At 34.6% G+C, this 22,489-nt stretch overlaps 1 protein-coding gene across 1 annotated transcript in view; it reads left to right on the top strand.

Moving 5' to 3' along the window:
• LOC306849153 (succinyl-CoA:3-ketoacid coenzyme A transferase 1, mitochondrial-like) overlaps positions 1–22,096 on the top strand; it is a 48,333-nt gene extending 26,237 nt beyond the window's left edge. Inside the window, exons 14-17 of the mRNA XM_079384002.1 lie at positions 9,489–9,578; positions 17,482–17,562; positions 21,331–21,432; positions 21,625–22,096. Coding sequence (XP_079240128.1) covers positions 9,489–9,578; positions 17,482–17,562; positions 21,331–21,432; positions 21,625–21,660 — 309 coding nt within the window. The 3' untranslated portion in view covers positions 21,661–22,096. The remainder of the gene's footprint in view (positions 1–9,488; positions 9,579–17,481; positions 17,563–21,330; positions 21,433–21,624) is intronic.
• Positions 22,097–22,489: the final 393 nt, after the last annotated feature.

Raw genomic sequence — 22,489 nt, 5'->3', positions numbered from 1 at the left:
CCCTCCTCTTCCATCTGCTCATCGGCTGATAGCAGCTCTCTCTCCACAGCATCCCAAATGATGATGAAGACATGCTACATCAAATAGTCATGGCATCTTCAACAGGGGGCCGGTAACAATAAAAAGCGGAAGAGTTGTGTCAGGGTGTGCCAGATTACAGTATGAACTATTACTTATTGGAAAAATTAGTGCGAAACTGGTGTTCAGCTGTTATTATTAATCTTCATTTTTTGGACCATTAGTCAACAAATCCCCTGTAAACACCACAGGTGTTATGATGGCGACAGGTATGAAGGTTAATATTTCATTTAACCGAGCTAACTGCTTGCTAAAACCCAGCTCTCTCGTAGATCATCATTTAAAGTCATTTCAATTCAGAATTGGCCAAAAGTGGTTTACTTCCTAAAGTCTTCTTTATAATTAGTCCATTTTCACCAGTTTGACCCATTCCTTTGGATTTGCTGACCAATTGTGAACATAGAGTTTGTTAGTGCCTACTACTAATCTACTTTCGGTTTAAAAAAAAAAAGTCTTTGTTAAAGCATTATAAGCCATGATGAACCAAGCCAACCAGCTACAAGGTGAATTACAACATTATAAACTTTCATTTGAAGCAAGAAAGCATTTGAAAATCAAACAAAAAGGTACAAGACTGCATATTTAATGGCTTTAGTGAGGGAAAGAACCACAATCCCACTAAGCATTGCAAATGACATAATCAAATTTAAAACTATGGAGAAATATAAAACGTATAATTTAAGGTTTATATATATATATATATATGTATATGTGTGTGTATATACATACATGCATACATGCATATACACTCACCGGCCACTTTATTAGGTACACCTGTTCAATTGCTTGGTAACACAAATTGCTAATCAGCCAATCACATGGCAGCAACTCGATGCATCTAGATGTGGTGAAGACGACTTGCTGAAGTTCAAACTGAGCATCAGAATGGGGAAGAAAGGGGATTTAAGTGACTTTGAACGTGGAATGGTTGTTGGTGCCAGACGGTCTGGTCTGAGTATTTCAAAAACTGCTGATCTACTGGGATTTTCACACACAACCATCTCTAGGGTTTACAGAGAATGGTCCGAAAAAGAGAAAATATCCAGTGAGCGGCAGTTGTGTAAATGAAAATGCCTTGTTGATGAGGAGAATGGACAGACTGGTTAGAGATGATAGAAAGGCAACAGTAACTCAAATAACCACTCGTTACAACCAAGGTATGCAGAATACCATCTCTGAATACACAACACGTCGAACCCTGAAGCAGATGGGCTACAGCAGCAGAAGACCACACCGGGTGTCGCTCCTGTCAGCTAAGAACAGGAAACGGAGGCTATAATTCGCACAGGCTCACCAAAATTGGACAATAGAAGATTGGAAAAACGTTGCCTGGCCTGATTTCTCGTGAGTCTCGATTTCTGCTGCGACATTCAGATGGTTGGGTCAGAATTTGGCGTAAAGAACATGAAAGCATGGATCCATCCTGCCTTGTTACCACTGTGCAGGCTGGTGGTGGTGGTGTAATGGTGTGGGGGATATTTTCTTGGCACACTTTGGGCCCCTTAGTACCAATTGAGCATCATTTAAATGCCACAGCCTACCTGAGTATTGTTGCTGACCATGTCCATCCCTTTATGACTACAGTGTACCCATCTTCTGATGGCTACTTCCAGCAGGATAATGCACCATGTCACAAAACTCAAATCATCTCAGACTGGTTTCTTGAACATGACAATGAGTTCACTTTACTCAAATGGCCTCCACAGTCACCAGATCTCAATCCAATAGAGCACCTTTGGGATGTGGTGGAACGGGAGATTCGCATCATGGATGAGCAGCCGACAAATCTGCAGAACTGTCTGACGCTATCATGTCAATATGGAGCAAAATCTCTGAGGAATGTTTCCAACACCTTGTTGAATCTATGCCACGAAGGCAGTTCTGAAGGAAAAAGGGGGTCCAACCCGGTACTAGCAAGGTGTACCTAATAAAGTGGGCAGTGAGTGTATATGTATGTTTGTATAATATATATATTCTATTTTATTTTTGTGATTTTAAAAAAAAAAAAAAGAGAAAAAGATCAAAAGGATTAACAATCCACATTTATTTTCACAGCCTTGTTTGATCATTTTACCAAGGGTACCAACAATTTTGACTACGTGTATATACTATATTATATAGTATATATTACTATTATATATCTCTTAAAATGAATCACGCAACGTTATTTACTAACGAATGCGCTCATCAAATTACTGGTATTTGCGTCATTATTTACTGCATGAAAAAAAAACATGTCTTAAAGCAGATGGTAATTTACACTGTTCTTGTTAGATGTTTCAGCTTTTGTCTGCATAACATGCACTAGATAGACACGTTTGTCTTTTGCAGCATTTTGTGCATGGCTAAAGTTCTAATGACTTTGCACTGAAGTAAAAAAAAAAAAAAAGGACCTTGCAATTTTTCCACTGCCCACGTCTCAGTTTTTCAATGCAAAAACACGTGCTGTGTGAATGGCCACTTTGACCTTTCATATTTAATTTTATTTTTTTACTGTTGATTGTTTTCTCATCCAAATTATTTTGAGGATGCGCTCGCATCCTAGGAGAAAATGCCCATGAAGCATCGGTAATGGGGATTTTGAATTAGCATTCGTAATGTTCCAGAACAGCTTAATCCAAAAACAAATGTACATCAGCCTTGAGCTCTCAGAAGAGCTGGTTGGCGTTCATTGGTAAAGGAAGGATTTTGTTTGTTTTTTATGGTGAAGTGGTGTTATCTCTCTTTTTATGGACAAGAAGAGGGAAAATAGAGCCATTCCTCACTTCATAGTCATGCTGTGTCTTTAATTATAATGTACAACGCTGATGCAAAAAATGGGGGTCGAACACATTCTGAACTAGATGAAATGAAATGGTCCCGCTTGCTTCCACATCCATACACCCACACACTCTCTTGTTAAAAAGATGTGATTCATGTGCACACACCTTAGTTGGGACTCTAACTCTTGACCTTCACTCAGAAATGGCTGTCATACAGCTTTTCAGCAAGCCCAGACACAAAATTATAGTCCACTTCAAATTACCCATTATCTGATGGACCTTAAGGACACAGAAGTTGCTCAGTCTCTGCTCACTATTCTACGTGAATCTTGTTCTCTCTTATGTTTTAGGGCTTTCAATTTAACATTTTAACTTCGTACACTTAATTATTAAAAAAACACCAAAAAACGTATGCATATGTACATATACACTACCGGTCAAAAGTTTTTGAACAGTAAGATTTTTTGTTTGTTTGTAAAAAATTTATTTTTTTTATAAGTCTCGTCTGCTCACCGAGCCTGCATTTATTTAACCCAAAGTACAGCAAAAACAGTAAATTTAGAAAAAAAAAATAATTATATAAAATAACTTTTCTATTTGAATATATTTTAAAATGTAATTTATTCCTGTGATTTTAAAGCTGATTTTTTTAGCACCATTACTCCAGGCACATGATCCCTTCAGAAATCATTCTAATATTCTGATTTGCTGCTCAAAAACATTTATTATTATTAATGTGTTGAAAACAGCGGAGTATAATTTTTTCAGGGTCCTTTGAGTTGAATGTTCAGAAGAACAGCATTTATCTGAAATAGAAATCATTTGTAACATTATAAATGTCTTTATCATCACTTTTGTGCAAAGCATTCTTGCTAAATAAAAGTATTAATTTCTATACCCCACCCCCCCCATATTACAGATAAATGCTGATCTTTGGATCTTTATATTCATCAAAGAATCCTGAAAAATGCACTCAAATGTTTTAAATATTGGTAATAATAATAATAAATGTTTCTTGAACAGTAAATCAGCATATTAGAATGAGTTCTGAAGGATCATGTGACACTGAAGACTGAAGTAATGATACTGAAAATTTAGCTTTAATCACAAGAATAAATTACATTTTAAAATATATTCAAATAGAAATCCGTTATTTTAAATAGGAAAAATATTTCACAATTTTACTGTTTTGCTGTATTTTGGATCAAATAAATGCAGGCTGATGAGCAGAAAGAGAATTATTTAAAAAACCTAAATCTTACTGTTCAACAAATTATGGCTGTAGTGTTTACATATTTCGCAATATGGAATTTTCCTATCTTCAAGGTTGAAGTACACTGCTGTACACAAGTTCACTTAGATATTTTACAAAACTTTAATTATTTTGAACTAATTTTCTGGGTAGTTTTTGGTATTAAATTAATAGTTAATATTATATAAATTTATTTATGTCAAAATCATATTAATTTATATAATACAAGTACCTGTATAATTATTAATTATACTATGGGCTGTTGAATGCTTGAATCTGATTGGTTGACGAACAATCTAAGGTGTGCAATTATTTTCAGGGAAATGCACTAAAGTAGTTAATTCACCAAATAATTTCCGATATTTTAAAGGTCCTTACTTCTTACAACAGCAAAAGAACCAAAACCCACAAAGACACTGACCAAGCATATACATATAGCAAAGGGAAAACAACTAAATATCTAATTATTTCCATGTTTTTGCCACAAAGTTGCATTTTAATATGCACGTAAAGCCAATGCTTCACGTCGTGGTAGCATCATCACCTCAGGAGTGCATTATTTGCTAATAATTCAGTGGCCTGCTGTCGACTATTTCTTACTTATATTAATAATATTCATAATATCTGATTGTAAATATAGTAAGTATATTTATAATGAACATTTCTTCATGGCTCTTGATGAAGTGCATTCTAGGATTGCTTTCTTAATGAAAGATGTATTGGATGCTGCCTACATTAAATATGTACATATAATTAAATATTTAAAATTCTATATATTTTTTAAATACAATTTTCCTTGTGTTATTTTTAATTTGCTTAAAGGGATAGTTCACCCAAAATTGAACATTCCATCTTTAAGCCTGTACAGTCTTACAGATTTGGAAAGGAGTCAACGATGAAAGAATTTTCATTTAAATTTCTTTCTTTTTTTTTTGCCAAATTTGTGCTTCAAGGTTCCCTGAAACCAGTTTCTTAATATTAATTAGGGAGAAGTGTCAGCGGCACAGAGGAAAGCCACCTTGCCAAAAGGTTATGTTTCTGGGTAATTATTTAAAAAAAAAAGAACATGGAATGTTCACAGACGTGATAAAGAATTATACAATTCTCTGCAGTTGTTCGGCTCTGTTAAACTACACAGCCTTTTGTCACACTGTCACTGGCACTTCACTTGTTGTCTAGGAAACGGCATTAACGCTAGTCACCGTTGAATTGCCACGCATTTAAATGTCCAGCCGGTTTGTGTAGGAGAGAATGAATTTAGAGGAGCGGATAAGGATGCAAACCGACAAAAGGAAATCGCCTGAAGTGAAGGGCATAATTTCTCGTATTAATCAGCAGGCATGAAAAGCAAGGATAGTGTGATTTACAGAGGAAATATTTGATAAGTTGTCATGGAAACTCTGTCTGCTGTCCACTAAAGTTGCATTTTATATTTCTCCATGTGAAATATCCCCTCAACACATATATATACACACACACACCCACACAGCACTTCCATGTGGCACTTCCCCAACGTGTAAAAAGCTCTCTTTCCAGAATGTGCCTCCTTCAAAGCCTGCATAAATGAAGAAGAAAAAAGCCCAGGTGTCTGCACTTGGACCCATTCTTTCCACTTTGCTTCCTGTTATTTATTTATTTGCATGCCTGTCAAGCTCTCTGTGTTAAGAGCCCTTTGCAGTGATGATGAGAGCTTGATGGTTGATTGATTGATTTGCTCTTTGTGGTTTCGAGAGAGACTCTTGGACCATTTTCAATCGGTTAATGCATTATTATTCTTCATCTGACAAATCACAGTTCAAGTTTCATATCCATATACGTCATTTGATGTGATTTGTGAACTGTTTTCAAGGATGGAAACTCAATGAAAGCTTACATCACCCTTTGGCAATACTTATTTGCTATTGTTATTAAGTTGTAGGAAAGCCATATGACGTAAGTGACACTCTGATGTAAGTGATTTATCAAGTCATGAAATGACCACACTCTTGAAATCAGTGGTATTTTAGTATTTTGTTATGTATTATTACAGTATTTATGAATATTTTAAATTAAATTTGAATGTGATGCATTTTATTTTAACTTTTAATAATGTTTTCATTTTTTTATAATTATTTCTAGTTTTATTTTTAGTGATTTTAATACTCCAACTTATTTCAGTAAATTGTCAAGGCAGAAATGTTCATTTTTGTAAAAACATTTTAAATCTAAGTTTTAATCTAATTCTTATATTTTATTATATTTCATCGTTTTTTCAGTTAATGAAAATTGTTTTGATTATTTTAGTTAACAATAACAACACTGCTTGAAATTCCGATCATAAGTGATCACAGGAGACTCATTGGAGATGCTATAAGTCTATAAGTTTGTCTCACCTGACCACTATTAAGATGTATTGTAGTGTGAAATGTAAACTGGGCCTATAGCACAATTAACTATCCAACTGGGACCATATTGTTCATCCCTAATCGTTAAATCTTAATACATAATTACCCATATATATGACCCTGGACCACAAAACCAGTTAAATTGAGATGTATACATGATCTGAAAGCTGAATATTGATGTATTCCATTGATGTATGGTTTGTTATGATAGGACAATATTTGGCTGAGAGACAACTATTTGAGAATCTGGAATCTGAGGGTGCAAAAAAATCTAAATAATGAGAAAATGGCCTTTAAAATTGTCCAAATGAAGTTCTTAGCAATGCATATTACTAATCAAAAATTAAGTTTTGATATTTACGGTAGGAAATTTACATTTATCTTCATGGAACATAATCTTTACTTAATATACTAATGATTTCTGGCATAAAAGAAAAATCAATAATTATGACCCATACAATGTATTGTTGGCTATTGCTACAAATACAGCTACATCTCAAAAAATTTGAATATCATGAAAAAGGTCAATATTTTTTGTCACTCATTTCAGAAAGTGAAACCCATATCTTATATAGATTCATTACACATAGAGTGAAATATTTCAAGCCTTTATTTCTTGAAATTTTGATGATTATGGCTTACAGATAAATAAAACCCAAAATTCAGTTTCTCAGAAAATTAGAATATTACATAAGATCAATAAAAAATGATATTTTAAACACAAATGTCAGGCTTCTGAAAAGTATGTTCATTTCTATGCACTCAATACTTGGTAGGGGCTCCTTTTGCATGAATTACTGCATCAATGCAGCGTGCCATGGAGGCAATCAGCCTGTGACACTGCTCAGGTGTAATGGCCTTCAGGTCATCTGCATTGTTGGGTCTGGTGTCTCTCATCTTCCTCTTGACAATACCCCACAGATTCTCTATGGGGTTCAGGTCAGGCGAGTTTGCTGGCCAATCAAGCACAGTAACACCATAGTCATTGAACCAGCTTTTGGTACCTTTGGCAGTGTGGGCAGGTGCCAAGTCCTGCTGGAAAATGAAATCAGCATCTCCATAAAGCTTGCCAGCAGAAGGAAGCATGAAGTGCTCTAAAATTTCCTGGTAGATGCTGCATTGACTGTGGACTTCAGGAAACACAGTGGACCATCACCAGCAGATGACATGGCAGCCCAAATCATCACCGACTGTGGAAACTTCACACTGGACTTCAAGCAACATGGATTATGTGCCTCTCCACTCTTCCTCCAGATTCTGAGACCTTGATTTCCAAATGAAATGCAAAATTTACTTTCATCTGAAAAGAGGACTTTGGACCACTGAGCAACAGTCCAGTTCTTTTTCTCCACAGCCCAGGTAAGACGCTTCTGACATTGTCTCTGGTTCAGAAGTGGCTTGGTAGCCCTTTTCCTGAAGACGTCTGAGTGTGGTGACTCTTGATGCACTGACTCCAGCTTCAGTCCACTCCTTGTGAAGCTCTCACAAGTGTTTGAATTAGCTTTGCTTAACAGTATTCTCAAGCTTGCAGTCATCCCTGTTGCTTGTGCACCTTTTCCTACCCAAATTCTTCCTTCCAGTCAACTTTGCATTTAATATGCTTTGATACAGCACTCTGTAAACAGCCACACGTTTCAGTAATGACCCTCTGTGACTTACCCTCTTTGTGGAGGGCGTCAATGTTCGTCTTCTGGATCATTGCCAAGTCAGCAGTCTTCTCCATTATTGTGGTTTCAAAGAACAAGAGATACCCAGAATTTATACTGTAGGGATGGTCATTAATTGAAACTCAAATGTAAATATTCTAATATTTTAAGATACTGATTTTTTACTTTCATGAGCTGTAAGCTCTAATCATCAAAATTAAAAAAAACTTTTGAAATGTTTTACTTTACATGTAATGAATCTAAAATATATGAAAGTTTCACTTTTTGAAATAAGTTACAAGAAAAAATGAACTTTTTCATGATATTCTAATTTTTTGAGATGTACTTGTATACCCGTGCTACTTAAGACTGGTTTTGTGGTCCAGGGTCACATATGTCTGTGTGGCCCCTTAATTTAGCTAAGATGTCTCCAGCACGTTTAGAGTAGACAGGAATGACTTTCCGTAAGCCTGTATTGAGGACATTATCATAGATAAATAGACCTTGAAAAATAATATTGTTGATAATATTTATTTTTACAAGATATTCCTCCATACACGAGTGTGCACAAAATGTAGTCACCTTTAGTAGAGAAAAACCATCAAGACTTTAGGTTTTCCATTCCAATTCACTTCTTTTTATTGAGAATCTACTCAAGCATTTCAAGTATCTTTGTCTCTGTTGGAGTTCAAGCCCAATACTTTGAGAAACAGCAGAAGAGATTTTCTTAAATGAATTCCCACAGCCTATAAAATAGATTTTTGAAATTCCTGTAAAATGACACTACGGGGGATCAGGAAGCATGAACGGTCAAGGCCGTTTCCATTTTTCATAGCGGAACTAAATTATGGCAGAATATCTAGGCATTTACATAATGTGTTGCTTCAGGGATGGCAATGTTGTTTTGATGCATTCAAGAGCGAAACAAAATCTATATGGCACAATAAGCTTATACTCCTCGTGGATTTCTAAGCTTCCATGTGCCAAGCTTGTTTGTGCATGTATTCGAGCATGTTTGGGGAAAAAACAAACAAATAAACAAACAAAAAAAACAATAAAATCAATGTCACTGAAAAGGCCCTTTTGTTACGTGACTCCAGGCACAGGTAATCTGGTTTATGGTTTCCTAGCAACAATGCCCTTTCAGATCCCCTCCAAAACAAACCTGACCAAGATCTGCTGTGCTTCTTTAATTGAACTAAAACACACAGACCACTGTAGGATTTAATTTGAATTGCTTAATTAATTCTCAGTTGTTTCCCACAACCTGAAATATTGTGTGTTTTGTAATGCAAAAATGTGTTTTGATTTACATGCATGTGTTATTCATGTCTTGCAACATCTTTATTTGTATGTTTCCCTTCAGGGTAAGATGGTGAAGGGCATGGGAGGGGCTATGGATCTAGTGGCCAGTGCTGGAACTAAAGTGGTTGTTACAATGGAGCACTCTGCTAAGGTTGGTGTAATCATATCAGACTGCATTATACTGGCTTGTTAGCATCTGCTCAATAACAAAAATTTGATATATAGTAATTTGCATTTCAGACACAATATGGCCATTTGTTTGTTTGTGCTCTGCTAATGAAAATAATTCCAAAAGAAGCCAAATGATAAAGTTTTGCATGTCGCAGAGCAACTGAGCCATTCTGGAACACAGACAAGCAAAGTGACAGACGGTAAAGTGTTTTGATGCTGCTATGGTTGAATTGGGCCAGAATGACCCAGAATGACATTCCGGGACCTTTGATTTTAAAAAAGAAAATAAATTCCATTCCATTTTGATCCAGTACACACAAAATTTAGTAAGACTTTATATTAAGTTGTCCTTGTTGCACATGTTGCATGTACTTACTATTATAATAACAATAAATTATGCATAATTACATGCAAGGTAACACTAACCATATAGTAAATCCACGTAGTTCGTTAATATTACTCTGTACTTAAATATATAATTACACTGTAACAAGGACCTTAAGATAAAGTGTAACCAAAAATTAAAAAAAGTTGGTAGCAAATTCAAAAATTAAATGCAATGAAAAGTGACCCATTTCCGACATATGCACTACTGTTCAAAAGAGGTTTCTTTTTTTTTTTTTTTATTCGAGGATGTATTAAATTGATCAGAAGTGTCAGTATTTCAGTTTTCGCTAAATATTTCAAATAAATTCTGAATTATCTATTCATCACAGAATCCTGGAAAAATGTGCCATGGTTTCAGCAAAAATCTAATAATAATAATATAATATGAAATGTTTTTTGAACAGCAAATCGGCTATTAGAATTGATTTCTAAATGATCATGTGACACTGAAGACTGGAGTAATGGCTGCTGAATACTCCGCTTTGCCATCACGGGAATAAATTACATTTTAGAAAACTTTTTAAATTCTAATAATATTTCACTTTATTATTGTTTTTACTTTTAATCAAATAAATGCAGCTTTGGTGAACATAAAAATACTTATTTCATTAAAAAAAACTTGCTGACCTCAAACTTTTGAGCAGTAGTGTATGTTAGTAATTTTAATTGGATAATTATTAGAAGTTGCTTGGCTTATTAAAAGTGAACTTTAGAACCAAGGACCACTCGTGTCATATATTTATCCATGTCATCCATGACTTTTCCTAAGTCACTAGAACCACCACTCAGTTTGAAGACTTTCCCCACTCCTGAAATCCCAATTCATACCCACTTTTTGGGAAACTACTTGGAAAAATATGTGATGTGATGTTTCTTTCTCTTGAGACGATGGCAAGTCAGCTCTCAAAGATATGGTATATGAACAGAATGTGTTGCATCGAGCATTATGCTATAAAGGTATTTCTTTGGTATTTCTTGTAATTCCTCCAAGTAGTTTTGTTTTAAATGTAAAAGCAAGTGATGATTGCATCAGTCAGTTTTAATGAACAGATTCTTATTGAGTCACATTGCATGGCACTTATTCCCTGTGAGAAGGGCATCATTATTTCCTGTGAGTGACAGAATCTCTTTTCCCTTAGCAGACAGTTGGAGAGGCGTCAGTATTCTGAGAAGCTTTCAGCTGTGCAGACAGTGCAATGCATACACGCTGTGTCAAGGGTGTATCGTTTTTGCAATCTTAAAGGATAGTTACCCAAAAATGAACATTGTCTTTATTTACTCGCCCTCATGTTTTTCCAAATTTGTATGCTGTTATTTTTTTAGTAGGGAACAATTTTTGTTTGTTTGTTTGTGAAGAACATAAAAAGAAATGTTTTGCTCCAAACAGCAAAAAACCCACAAAAAAACTATGGATGCACAGCATATCGTTACCTTATTGGTTATTGGCTGATATTAGAGATATTCTGAATTTTTTTGGGTTTCATTTTTGATCAATTTAGACCAGTGTTATTTTTAGTTTCATTGATTATACTGATATACTACTATAGTTTTTGTATATATTTTGAATTAGATTTAGTTTTCTGCTTTTACAATTGTAGATAGTTTGTAAATTTGTCATTTTTATTATTTTTTTTTTAAACGTCAGAAGCATTTTGTCATTTTTTTTTATGTTTCGTTATTTTAGTACTGCAAATTAAACGAAAAAATATATATATATATATATATTTCCTTGGCAGCTAGCTTAGGTAACAGTTTTTTTTTTATAGTTTTAGATTTAGCTAGCTGTAAAAAAAAATTGTATAGAAATTTTATGTTGATTAGCCATGCCATGAAACCAATTATTGGCTTAAGAGTATCACACACAGTTTAAATGATGCATCTCCACAAAAAAGCATCATGAATGTATCCTGAAATTGGCTTGTGCATTACATACCAAGTATTTTGAAGCTATATATAATAGCTTTGTATGGCTTCAAAAGATTTGTAATATACTGCATGAGTCACATGGACTACTTTTCCTGCTGCTTTTGTGATGTCTTTTTGTAGCTTGACAGCCACTATGAACTGTCATTTAATGGAAAGAGCTGTGTAAAGATTCTTGAAAACCTTTGACAGCATACGGTTTGAAACGGCATGAGGGTGCTCTTTACTCTTCTTTGAAATTCATTGTTCTTTAGGTACAGCTTTAGTGGTATGTGCAGTACATTTGGAAATTGTTGATCGACTCACTACATGCTGCAAAAGAAGAATTTAAATAGAATGTAGTAGAAAGAATGAATATATATATATATATATATATATATATATATATATATATATATATATATATATATATATTTATTAGGCTTGGGCGGTATCCAAATTTTGATACCGTCAAACCTCCTCCCTATTTTACCTCGGTATACGGTATTACCGTGAATAATAAAAAAATTATGACGTAAGGCTCAGACAGCGTCACCAAACTGTTGGCTTGTGCCTAAACCATTCAGAAACTGAATACCAAACACTAATACTGAAACAATAACAAAATAACATGCACAACAATATTAACAACTTTTATTAGCAACAAATAGCAGTTTATAAAAAAGTGCAAATACAACAGTCAAACAGAATTAAATTAACATAAACATCCAGAACAGTTTTCGTGCAGAGACGCACACACAAATCAATTAAATTAAATCACACCAGGCGTTGAAACTGTTGCACTGAGTGAACTCAGGTCCATCCTCGCAGCAGTGAGTGGATGGTGGTTTCGTATATGCGACCTTAGGTTCGAGGTATTTACGACTCTTGCGGTCACCTTTTTGTTGCACAATTTGCAAATTGGCTCGTCCGTATTGCCCGTCCCTTCTCGTTCGGTCGAAACCCGAAATACTGCCAAACTGCAGAAGTTGTGTTCTTTTTCGAGACCAGGTCACTTGGTGCGCGACTCGGCATCTTTCCCCCTCTCTCTTTCTCCTCCACGCTGTCACGTGTTGACAACCACGCATACGCATTTTTAGGCATTGAATAAATTATATTTAATATTTAATCCTTGTCTCCTATATAAGTGCATTGTTTTTTTATGACGGTATAACGGTATTGAAACTGATACCGTTGCTATTTTTAGATCCCGCGGTATACCATATTACCGTATTACCGCCCAAGCCTATATATATATATATATATGTATATGTATATTCATACATATGGGTAGTTGACAAATAGGCAGTAATTTTTTTTTTTTTGGTAAAATACCTTTTTTGAAAAAAAAATGCATATATTTATGTAGTGTGAAATCTGATCTTTGAGAAAATATAAAGGGTCATGAACTTTTACATACATGTGTAAAACAATTATACATTTTAAGTTGAGTGATATTTGTATCTCCCCTATTGCAATACTCAACTGTTTTTTTAAAGGATATTTTGAGATAAAAACAAATCTGTGGTTCTTTTATGTGTGTCACACCATAGGACATTACGTCACATTAAAGGACAGAAATTGTAGTTATTAAATGATTTCTATTTAATTTTGAACATGTCAAACGAGAAAAAGTTTTGATACAAACAATATCAACATGTTTTTGAAACAAAACAAAAAATAATTTATCAACAAAATTCAGTTTCTTAGTCAATCAATATGTTACTGAAACTCTTCTAGCCTCCCCGCTGCATGTGTGGCACAGCTAAATATGATTGATATCCAAACTATATTCATTAAGATGTGAATGAATTTTTTAAAACTATATGGATACTCTTTTTAAGGCATCATTATGATTCTTTTTACTTTCTGCATCATTCTCTTAGGATTGCCTTAGGAGTGTCCTCTCTCTTCCACTATTTTCTCTCCCTCAACTCTTTCTGTCTCAAAAACAAAGTATCATTTTATACTTATTTTCATGACACTTTATAACAGTACAAGTTTTCTGTAAAAACATCAGAAATTAGATTACATTACATTACATTATTGAATGTAATTATTGTATTTAAGAACACTGAAAATGATTTAAAAAAAGAATAAAAAGAAGTTAAATAAATCTTATTTTAATTATTTAAAATACTTTTTAAAGAGACCTTGTCCTCTGGTGTGACATCTTTGTCCTGTGGTGTGATAGTACAGGCGTCACACCGGAGGACATTTTCACAGGGGGCTTCTGTAACACGACCATGAATAGGATCCTTCAACTAATAACTTTTTTTTTTTTTTTTTTTTTTTTTCTTGAATTGCCGATTTAAAATCAGGATATGGTGTCTCACCATAGGACATGGTTTTCAGAGACAAAATGCTTCAAGTTCCTATACTTTCAGAAATATGTGGATGAAAAAAATAGACACTTGTAAAATTATGCCGGAGGTATTTATTAACATGTTTTTCTTTTTTATTTATAAAAGTTGTAATTTATTGAACCATGCTTGGGACAATCACACCATAGGATAATTTTGAGATTTGGCTAAAAAAAAAAAAAATCGAATAGTACTGCAGCTTTTATAACAACAGGTCCATGTAGAACAAAGAAATGTTTAACCATTTACTGAATTTTTAATAAGGACAATATTAATTATATTAATTTTTATCTTGTGGGACAGTGAAAATGCCATGTCACGTCAACAACCCATATATATATATATATAATATGTGCACTAAATTATAAATTCTTCATGCAAGCTGTTGTTATAAACTAGCGGCACTAAAAAAAAGAAAGAAAAAAAAGAGAAAGACACAGACATAGATTTGGATGTTTTGCTGTGTCCATCAACAAAACCCCCTATTAAACCTAAATGACACCATTGCTCAATAATCGATGTCAGAGTTCAGTGTTCCCATCTGTGAAATTTGCTTAAATTTGTTCCAGGGTCATGAATAGTCTTGATTATGACAGGGGTGACATAATTCCCTTCACACCACTCAGATCACATTGGTCCAGGCAGAGATGGAGTGAAAGACAAGAGAGATGGGCATAGAAAGACATGGCTGCTGCTGTTTACATGCTGCCCTTGCGTTGTTCATGCTGGCAGTGGCCGGCCTGGAGGAAGGCTAACAGGGCCAGCTGCCTGCCCCTGGTGGGATGAACTCTCTGGACATGAGTAGAATTAACCACCATCAGCTATCTAATTATTATCCCCTGATCCAACAGCACATGGAGTCAGCAGGGCCAGTGTATCCATTACACCTGATGATGAACACAGCTAACTTAGAGTGTTTTCTGTACCCATGGGCTGAGTGGATGACGGGGTTGTGCACCATTCAGCATTTAATTCAGAGCACCTTTTTTAACCTGCGGTTCCTGAATCTAGAAACATCATGCAATTAAAATTGAAATTCTAATTTATAAAAAGTAGTGCAAAGAAATGTAGTGCAAAGAAATTTATGTTCAATGGATGTTTTTCTCTAAAAATTAGTCATAAGCATATAATTAGATACAAAACATATGGAGTATTTATGAAAAAAAAGAATGTGTAAATCGGTTAAAATGGGGAAAATGGATTAAAAATGTTTATGTATTTATATTATAACAATTTAAATGATCATACTTGAATATAATTAATAATAAATAAAAGTTAAACATTAAATATGTATGCATATTTAATATTTATTGTAAATAAGTTATATTTAATGTCATGTGTATCAAATTATTTTACTATTATACTGCTTGTTATACTTATATAATTTATAATATTATTACTATAACTACTTATGGGTATATTATTAATGACTAATTATTCATTTAATAGAATATAATAAATATATATTCTAATATTAGTCAAATATGATATTATTTATAATATTATTGTATTGTTGTTTTATGGAAGAACACCAGAATGCTCTAATGTAATGAATATTCACTTTACCAATGTTTATTCATATTCGTTTTTATTCATATTAATTTGTTATAATATAATTTCATATACAGTCATGGCCAAAAATATCGGCACCCTTGGTAAATATGATCAAAGACGGCTGTGAAAATTAATCTGCATTGTTAATCCTTTTGATCTTTTATTTGAATAATTCACAAAAATCTTACCTTTCATTGGATAATAAGAATTTAAAATGGGGGGAAATATCATTATGAAATAATTGTTTTTCTCTAATACACATTGGCCACAATTAACGGCACCCTTTTATTCAATACTTTTTGAAACCTCGATTTGCCAGTTTAACAGCTCTAAATGTTCTCCTTCTCCTATAATGCCTGATGAGGTTAGAGAACACCTGACAAGAGATCAGAGACCATTCCTTCATCCAGAATCACTCCAGATCCTTCAGATTCACAGCTCCATATTGGTGGTGCTTCTTCTCTTCAGTTCACCTCACTCATTTTCTACAGGGTTCAGGTCAGAGGACTGGAATGGCCATAGCAGAAGCTTGGTTTTGTGCCCAGTGACCCATTTTTGTGTTGTTTTTGAGGTTTGTGTTTGGATTATTGTATGGTTGGAAGATCCAAACATGGCCCAATATAAGATTTCTAACAGAGTCAGTCACTTGTTGATTTTTTAATCTGTTGGTATTTGATAGAATCCATGATGCCATGTGTCTAAACAAGATGTCCAGGACCTCCAGCAGAAATATAGGCCCACAACATAAAAAATATAGCAGTATATTTTATTGTACACATGGTACTTTTTATCCCTGTGTTCACCAAACCCATCTTGAGTGTTTGCTGCTAAAAAGCTAATTTTTTAGTTTCATCTGACCATAGAAGCCAGTCCCATTTGAAGTTCCAGTCATGTCTGATAACTGAATGTGCTGGAGTTTGTTTTTGGATGAGCTAGGAGAATCTTTCTTGAAGCCCTCCCAAACAACATGTGGTGATGTAGGTGCTGTTTGCATTTGTTTTTTAAGGTTTTCTGACCCCGAGACTCAACTATTTTCTGCAATTCTCCAGCTGTGGTCCTTGGAGAGTCTTTAGCCACTCAAACTCTCCTTCTCACCATGCATTAGGACGATATAGACGCATGTCTTCCAGGCAGTTTTGTAACATTTTCTGTTGATTGGAAAGTCTTAATTATTGCCCTGATGGTGGCAATGGGAATTTTCACTGCTCTAGCTCTTTTCTTAAAGCCACTTCACTAATTTGTGAAGCTCAATTATCTTTTGCTGCACATCAGAAATATATTCTTTGGTTTTTGTCATTGTAGAGCCTTCCTTGATCATATTTACCAAGGGTGCCAATAATTCTGACCACAACTGTATGTAATTTACAGAAGTACATTTAATAAAAATTTGTTCAGAATTTAAGAGGACAAATAGACACAAATCTTATGGGTCTTGGTAATTCAGTTTTAAATTAATGAATTAAATTGAAATTAGTTACTAAATCATCCAACCCTCAGACAGTCCTCAATAATATGTGTTAATATTATAATTCTAATATAATATATTAACACTAATATGGGTCAAAAGGCATTTTATTTTTTGAATAGTTTTTTTGTGCTAATGAAGCATAGTATATTTTAAATATTAAATATTCTACATTATATTTTATAGTGTTTGTTTTGTTACATATTTTCTAGGGTGGTAAACACAAGATTCTGGAGAAGTGCAATCTGCCTCTGACCGGAAAACAGTGTGTGGACCGTATAATCACAGAAAAGGTGAGTTTTGATTTACAAGAGTTTTACGTTTTTAACATGGGAATCTACTTTAATCAACAGCCCACACCGTGTCTAACCAGACTCTGCTGGTAAAGAATAAATGTCATCTATTCAGCAGCTGATCACTTCATCAGTATACCGAATCAGCCTCAGATAAAACTTCAGTCGCCACAGTGAAAAGCTGTGAAAATGGCTTTGCTCTTTTCTCTTAACGCATATGCAACAACATAAGGAGGCATGACGAATTGTTATGACACTGCACATAAGCAGTAGAAAATGGAAATCCAATTATTGGGCCAACCGTAATCAAATCTCCTGATAGCGACATTACATATTGACAGTTTTTTTTTCAAATCCAGAGCTCCTTAATGTGAATGTTACCTAATAATATCATCAGCCCTGCCACATGGCCTGTATTCGGAGAGCTGGGTGGTGGAGACTAAGGATTTGCTGTAGTCTCATCAAAGAGCCTTACTAGATGGTTCAGGGGCTCTTGATTGCTGTGACTGTTCATAGCTGCTGGTTTTTATGGACTGCTGCTGACACTTGTTGAGCCAACCTCTCATCCCGCCAGCGGTGTCACTGGACTGTATAACAGCAGTCTTTTTCCGCTCCTTACCTGGTAGTCTTCTGTTTGTCTTTGTATGCTTTGCCAGCGTCTGCTTTTGTAACAATTACACACCGTGGTTTCCAATGAAAGGATTCTGTCAACATTTGTAAAGGTTAGACCTCTCTAGCTACACTGCCACCACCTTCTGTTCAGCCTGTGTTTGTCATGCTACCCTGCTGTTCAACACAAGCCATGTCTGTCAGCCTAACAAGCTGAGCTTTAGCTTCGCTTGTAAGAAGAACCTCTCGGCTATTTAAACCTCATGTTCTTCATGAGGGTTAAATAGCCATTTTAATAGCTCAAGAAGCATGTTTAGCATTCCGATATCTCCTTGATACTTTGCGGGTTTGTTTAATCTAATCAGATCAACTTGAGGACATTCCTCAAATAACAAAATGTTATATTTTGTTGGTTTGTGGTCTCGGCGGTTACAGGTTCCTGTCAACAAAAAGAAAAGAAGAAAAAAAGCATCTTTGTTTTCACCAAGACTGTATTCATTTGATCAAAAACATATTAAAGACCGTAATATTGTGAAATATTATTACATTTAGAAATAATTGTTTTCCATTTTAATATATTTTAAAATATATTTAGCAATTTATTTCTGTCATAAATCATTCTAATATGCAAATTTATTGCTAAAGAAACATTTATTTATTATTATTACTAATGTTGAAAACATTGTTCATTTTTCAAGGATTCTTTGATGAATGGAATATTAAAAGAACAGCATTTATTTGACACAGAAATCTTTTTTTAACATTATAAGTGTCTTAAATGGCACATTAATCAATTTAATGTGTCCTGGCTGAATAAAAGTATTCATTTCTTTAAAAAAAACTAATCTTACTAAACACAGACCTTTGAAAGGTACTGTATATTTTTCTGCACTGTGATATCATGTCTGCTTATTATAGATGTTTTATTTATAATACAGCGACTTGAAATAATATAAATGTTTTAATATATGTAGAAATTATCATTAAAAATTAATAAATGCTGTAAAATATTTTTCATTGTTAGTTTGTGCTTCCTATATGCTTTAAGTAATAACTAATTGAAACTTACCCAAGTTTCATTAAAATCTTCCTACATGATTTAATTAGTTAACATAAGCATTTAAAAGAATCTGAAGGAAAAATAAGATATTAATTTTGAAATTACTAGTATTGTTTTGATGCACTGCACATCACTGAGACTAAACGTATAGACAGTCACTCAAAAAACACAAGGTTTAAGCTGCTTTTACAAACCTCTCACAAAAATATTAACAAGAAAGAGCAACTGTTAGAGCCAGAGAATCAAACTGAACGTATGTGGTTCATATGTTAGTTCATCGACTTATTTTTATGATAAGATGCTTTCATTATGAGGTGTTGTTTTAGAAATAGAACCAATACAGGGCAAACATCTTTGCTTCCTAGAATGCATATGAATCCAAGGATGGCTTTCTGAGCCAATTTGCCACTTGTCATCTCAGCAGCACGCATATCTCCAGCGATGGAAGTTTTTATATAAATAATTCTGGCAAGCTGTGATGTGATTACGCCATCCATCTTGCCATGTTTGACTGTTCAATTCGCTTTCCCCTGATTGTTGAAAAAATAAAAATAAACAAGCATGCTCTGATGAGAGAAACATTTTTTGGACTGTCAGAGTTTACAGCTGGAACTCTGGCAGGTGGATTAATCTTATCGCCCACATTGTTACACATCCAAGCAAATCCTCCAGCAATTAGAGACTCTCATTCAGGTGGAAGAGAGGATGCAGAGACAGCAGGCCCAAGGCAAAGCGACAGCAAGCGGGCTGCCCATGGCAGGTTGTGATTCCACAGGTATTGGGTGAATTGAGACTACGGCAACATTAGATCACATTGGGTCACATTGAACATTAAAGGGATAGTTTACCCAAAAATTAAAACCTCATGTTGGATCAAACCTGTAAGACCTTCGTTCATCTTTGGAACACAAATTAATATATTTTTGATGCATTCCGAGAGCTCTCTGACCCTCCCATAGACAACAAGGATCCTAACACGATCAAGGCTCAGAAACGTAGCAAGGAGATCGTTAAAATAATCCATGTGACATCAGTGGTTCAACTGTAATTTTACAAAGCTACAAGAATACTTTTTGCGTGCAAAGAAAACAAAAATAACGACTTTTTTCAACAATTCGTCTCCTCCACGTCACCCTATACTGCCATTATGGAAAGTATCAGATACGTATGTATGCCGATATATTGTTTATGTTCAGATCAAAGCGTAAACAACTTACGTGTGCTGCTGACACAGAACAGCATATGTTGTTTGGGTGAAGCGGAGGAGACAAATTGTTGAATAAAGTCTTTTTTTTTTTTTTTTTTTTTTTTTTGCGCACCAAAAGTATTCTCGTAGATTCGTAAAATTACGTTTGAACCACTGATGTCACACTGAGCCTTGAACGTGTTAGGATCCCTAGGATCCTATGGGAGGGTCAGAGAGCTCTCGGAATGCATAAAAAAAAAATGTATTTGTGTTCTGAAGATAAATGAAGATCTTACAGGTTTGGAACGACATGAGGGTGAGTAATTAATTTTTACTCACCAGAGTATTCTGAAAATTGACAGAATTTTCATTTTTGGGTGAACTATCCCTTTAACAACAGGCTGTTTGTTTCATGCAAACATACATGATTTGGTTCCGTAATGGCCTTTAGCATGCACAGTGCATGCACTTGACCTCTTGCAGGTCATTGTGAACCAAATCACGTATGTGTCTTGTCTAACAAATGTGTTTTTATGTCTCTATAAACAAACTGTGCATTACGCATTGTATTATTATTATTATTATTACCATAATAGATTAAAATGTTATATTAATGATGTGCCCATTTAATCACTGCAAGCTGAATAAACACAATAAAAGAAATGCCAAAAGCTAGAAATGCCTAATAGTTTGCAGGTTTATACTCCTATTTTTCTAGTGTGGTCTCAGACTTTTTAGATACAGTGTTTTCATTTTATCACATCACAAAGTGCTTTTTCTGTGCTTTTTTCACCACATTGCCTTTCTCTACCCCATCTGACCACATCCTCAAGGTCAGAAGAGTTCACTTACACATGGCTGCGCATTTGATGGCACTCCTGTCATGGTCACATTGTTTTCCTTTCTTCTCCAGGCGGTATTCGATGTGGACAAGGACAAAGGTTTAACCCTGATTGAGGTTTGGGAGGGACTGACACCAGATGACATTAAGAAATGCACAGGGACTGACTTTGAGGTGAATGACAGAATCGATGAATTACAGAAACTCGTAATAATGTTGAACACTTTGCACCATACTGTATGTACTGTAGCCCACTATGACATTTCACAACTTGCTTGAATGAAAACTAACAGCATTAGCCAGAATACAAGGTCATAATTTTGACTTCTGCTTATTTTCCTGTTTTTTGTTTTTTGTTTTTTTCAGGTCTCTCCTAACTTGAAACCAATGCAGCAAATTTAACAGTTTTAGAAAAAATGCTCAAGGCTGTTTAGACAGCTGATGGAAACCACACACTTTTTAAATCCCCCTTGCAAATCCTTTTAGGGCTTCAACTGATGATTTGTGAAGAAATTTCACTGAAGTATGTTCAAAACAACAAATATCCAATAAGGTCATCACACCATCACAGTATCTTCATCTGTTTCAATGATTTCCATGAATGTGCAATAGCCTGAATGGTTGTTTTAGCTTATCAATAAGAGTTTATTCAAATGCAAATTTGAATGGATTTGTTAGAATGTCAATAGGTATTGAATAGAAAATATTGTCAATAGGTTAAACAGGAAGTATTGTGTTTATTTAAAAAAGGTTGGAGGCTTTAAATGTTCTATCTACAATGTGTACAGATTATTTGTACAAAGCAATAAATGTGTATTCAAGACCTGAGAAACACCCCATCTTAATTGTGTTTTTATATTCATTAACTTCTTCTAAATCCTTATATGTGACCCTGGACCACAAAACCAGTCATAAGGGTCGATTTTTTTTTAATTGAGTAACTAAACTGAATAAATAAGCTTGGATATTTGTACAGTGCGAATAATTATGGAAGCTCTGTAATTTAAGCCTGTTGTTTTGTCTTTTGTGACGCACCTGTTTACACTTGTTGCACAACCGTTTGTTCACTTCACAAGACCTAAGAAAATACACAGCGAGCGTGTTAATATCCAGCGTGAAAGGTTGAATGTGCATGATGCACGGATCCAGGATTCGTCCGCCCTGTTCCTCTGCACAACAGTAATTGTTCAATAACATAAAATGATTTTATTAAATCCGCGCGCGCTGAAGT

The sequence above is a fragment of the Barbus barbus genome (assembly GCF_936440315.1).
Source record: "Barbus barbus genome assembly, chromosome: 29".
Lineage (NCBI taxonomy): Eukaryota > Metazoa > Chordata > Actinopteri > Cypriniformes > Cyprinidae > Barbus > Barbus barbus.
The sequence above is the reverse complement of the archived record's forward strand: the minus strand, read 5'-3'. Positions and strand labels throughout refer to the sequence as shown.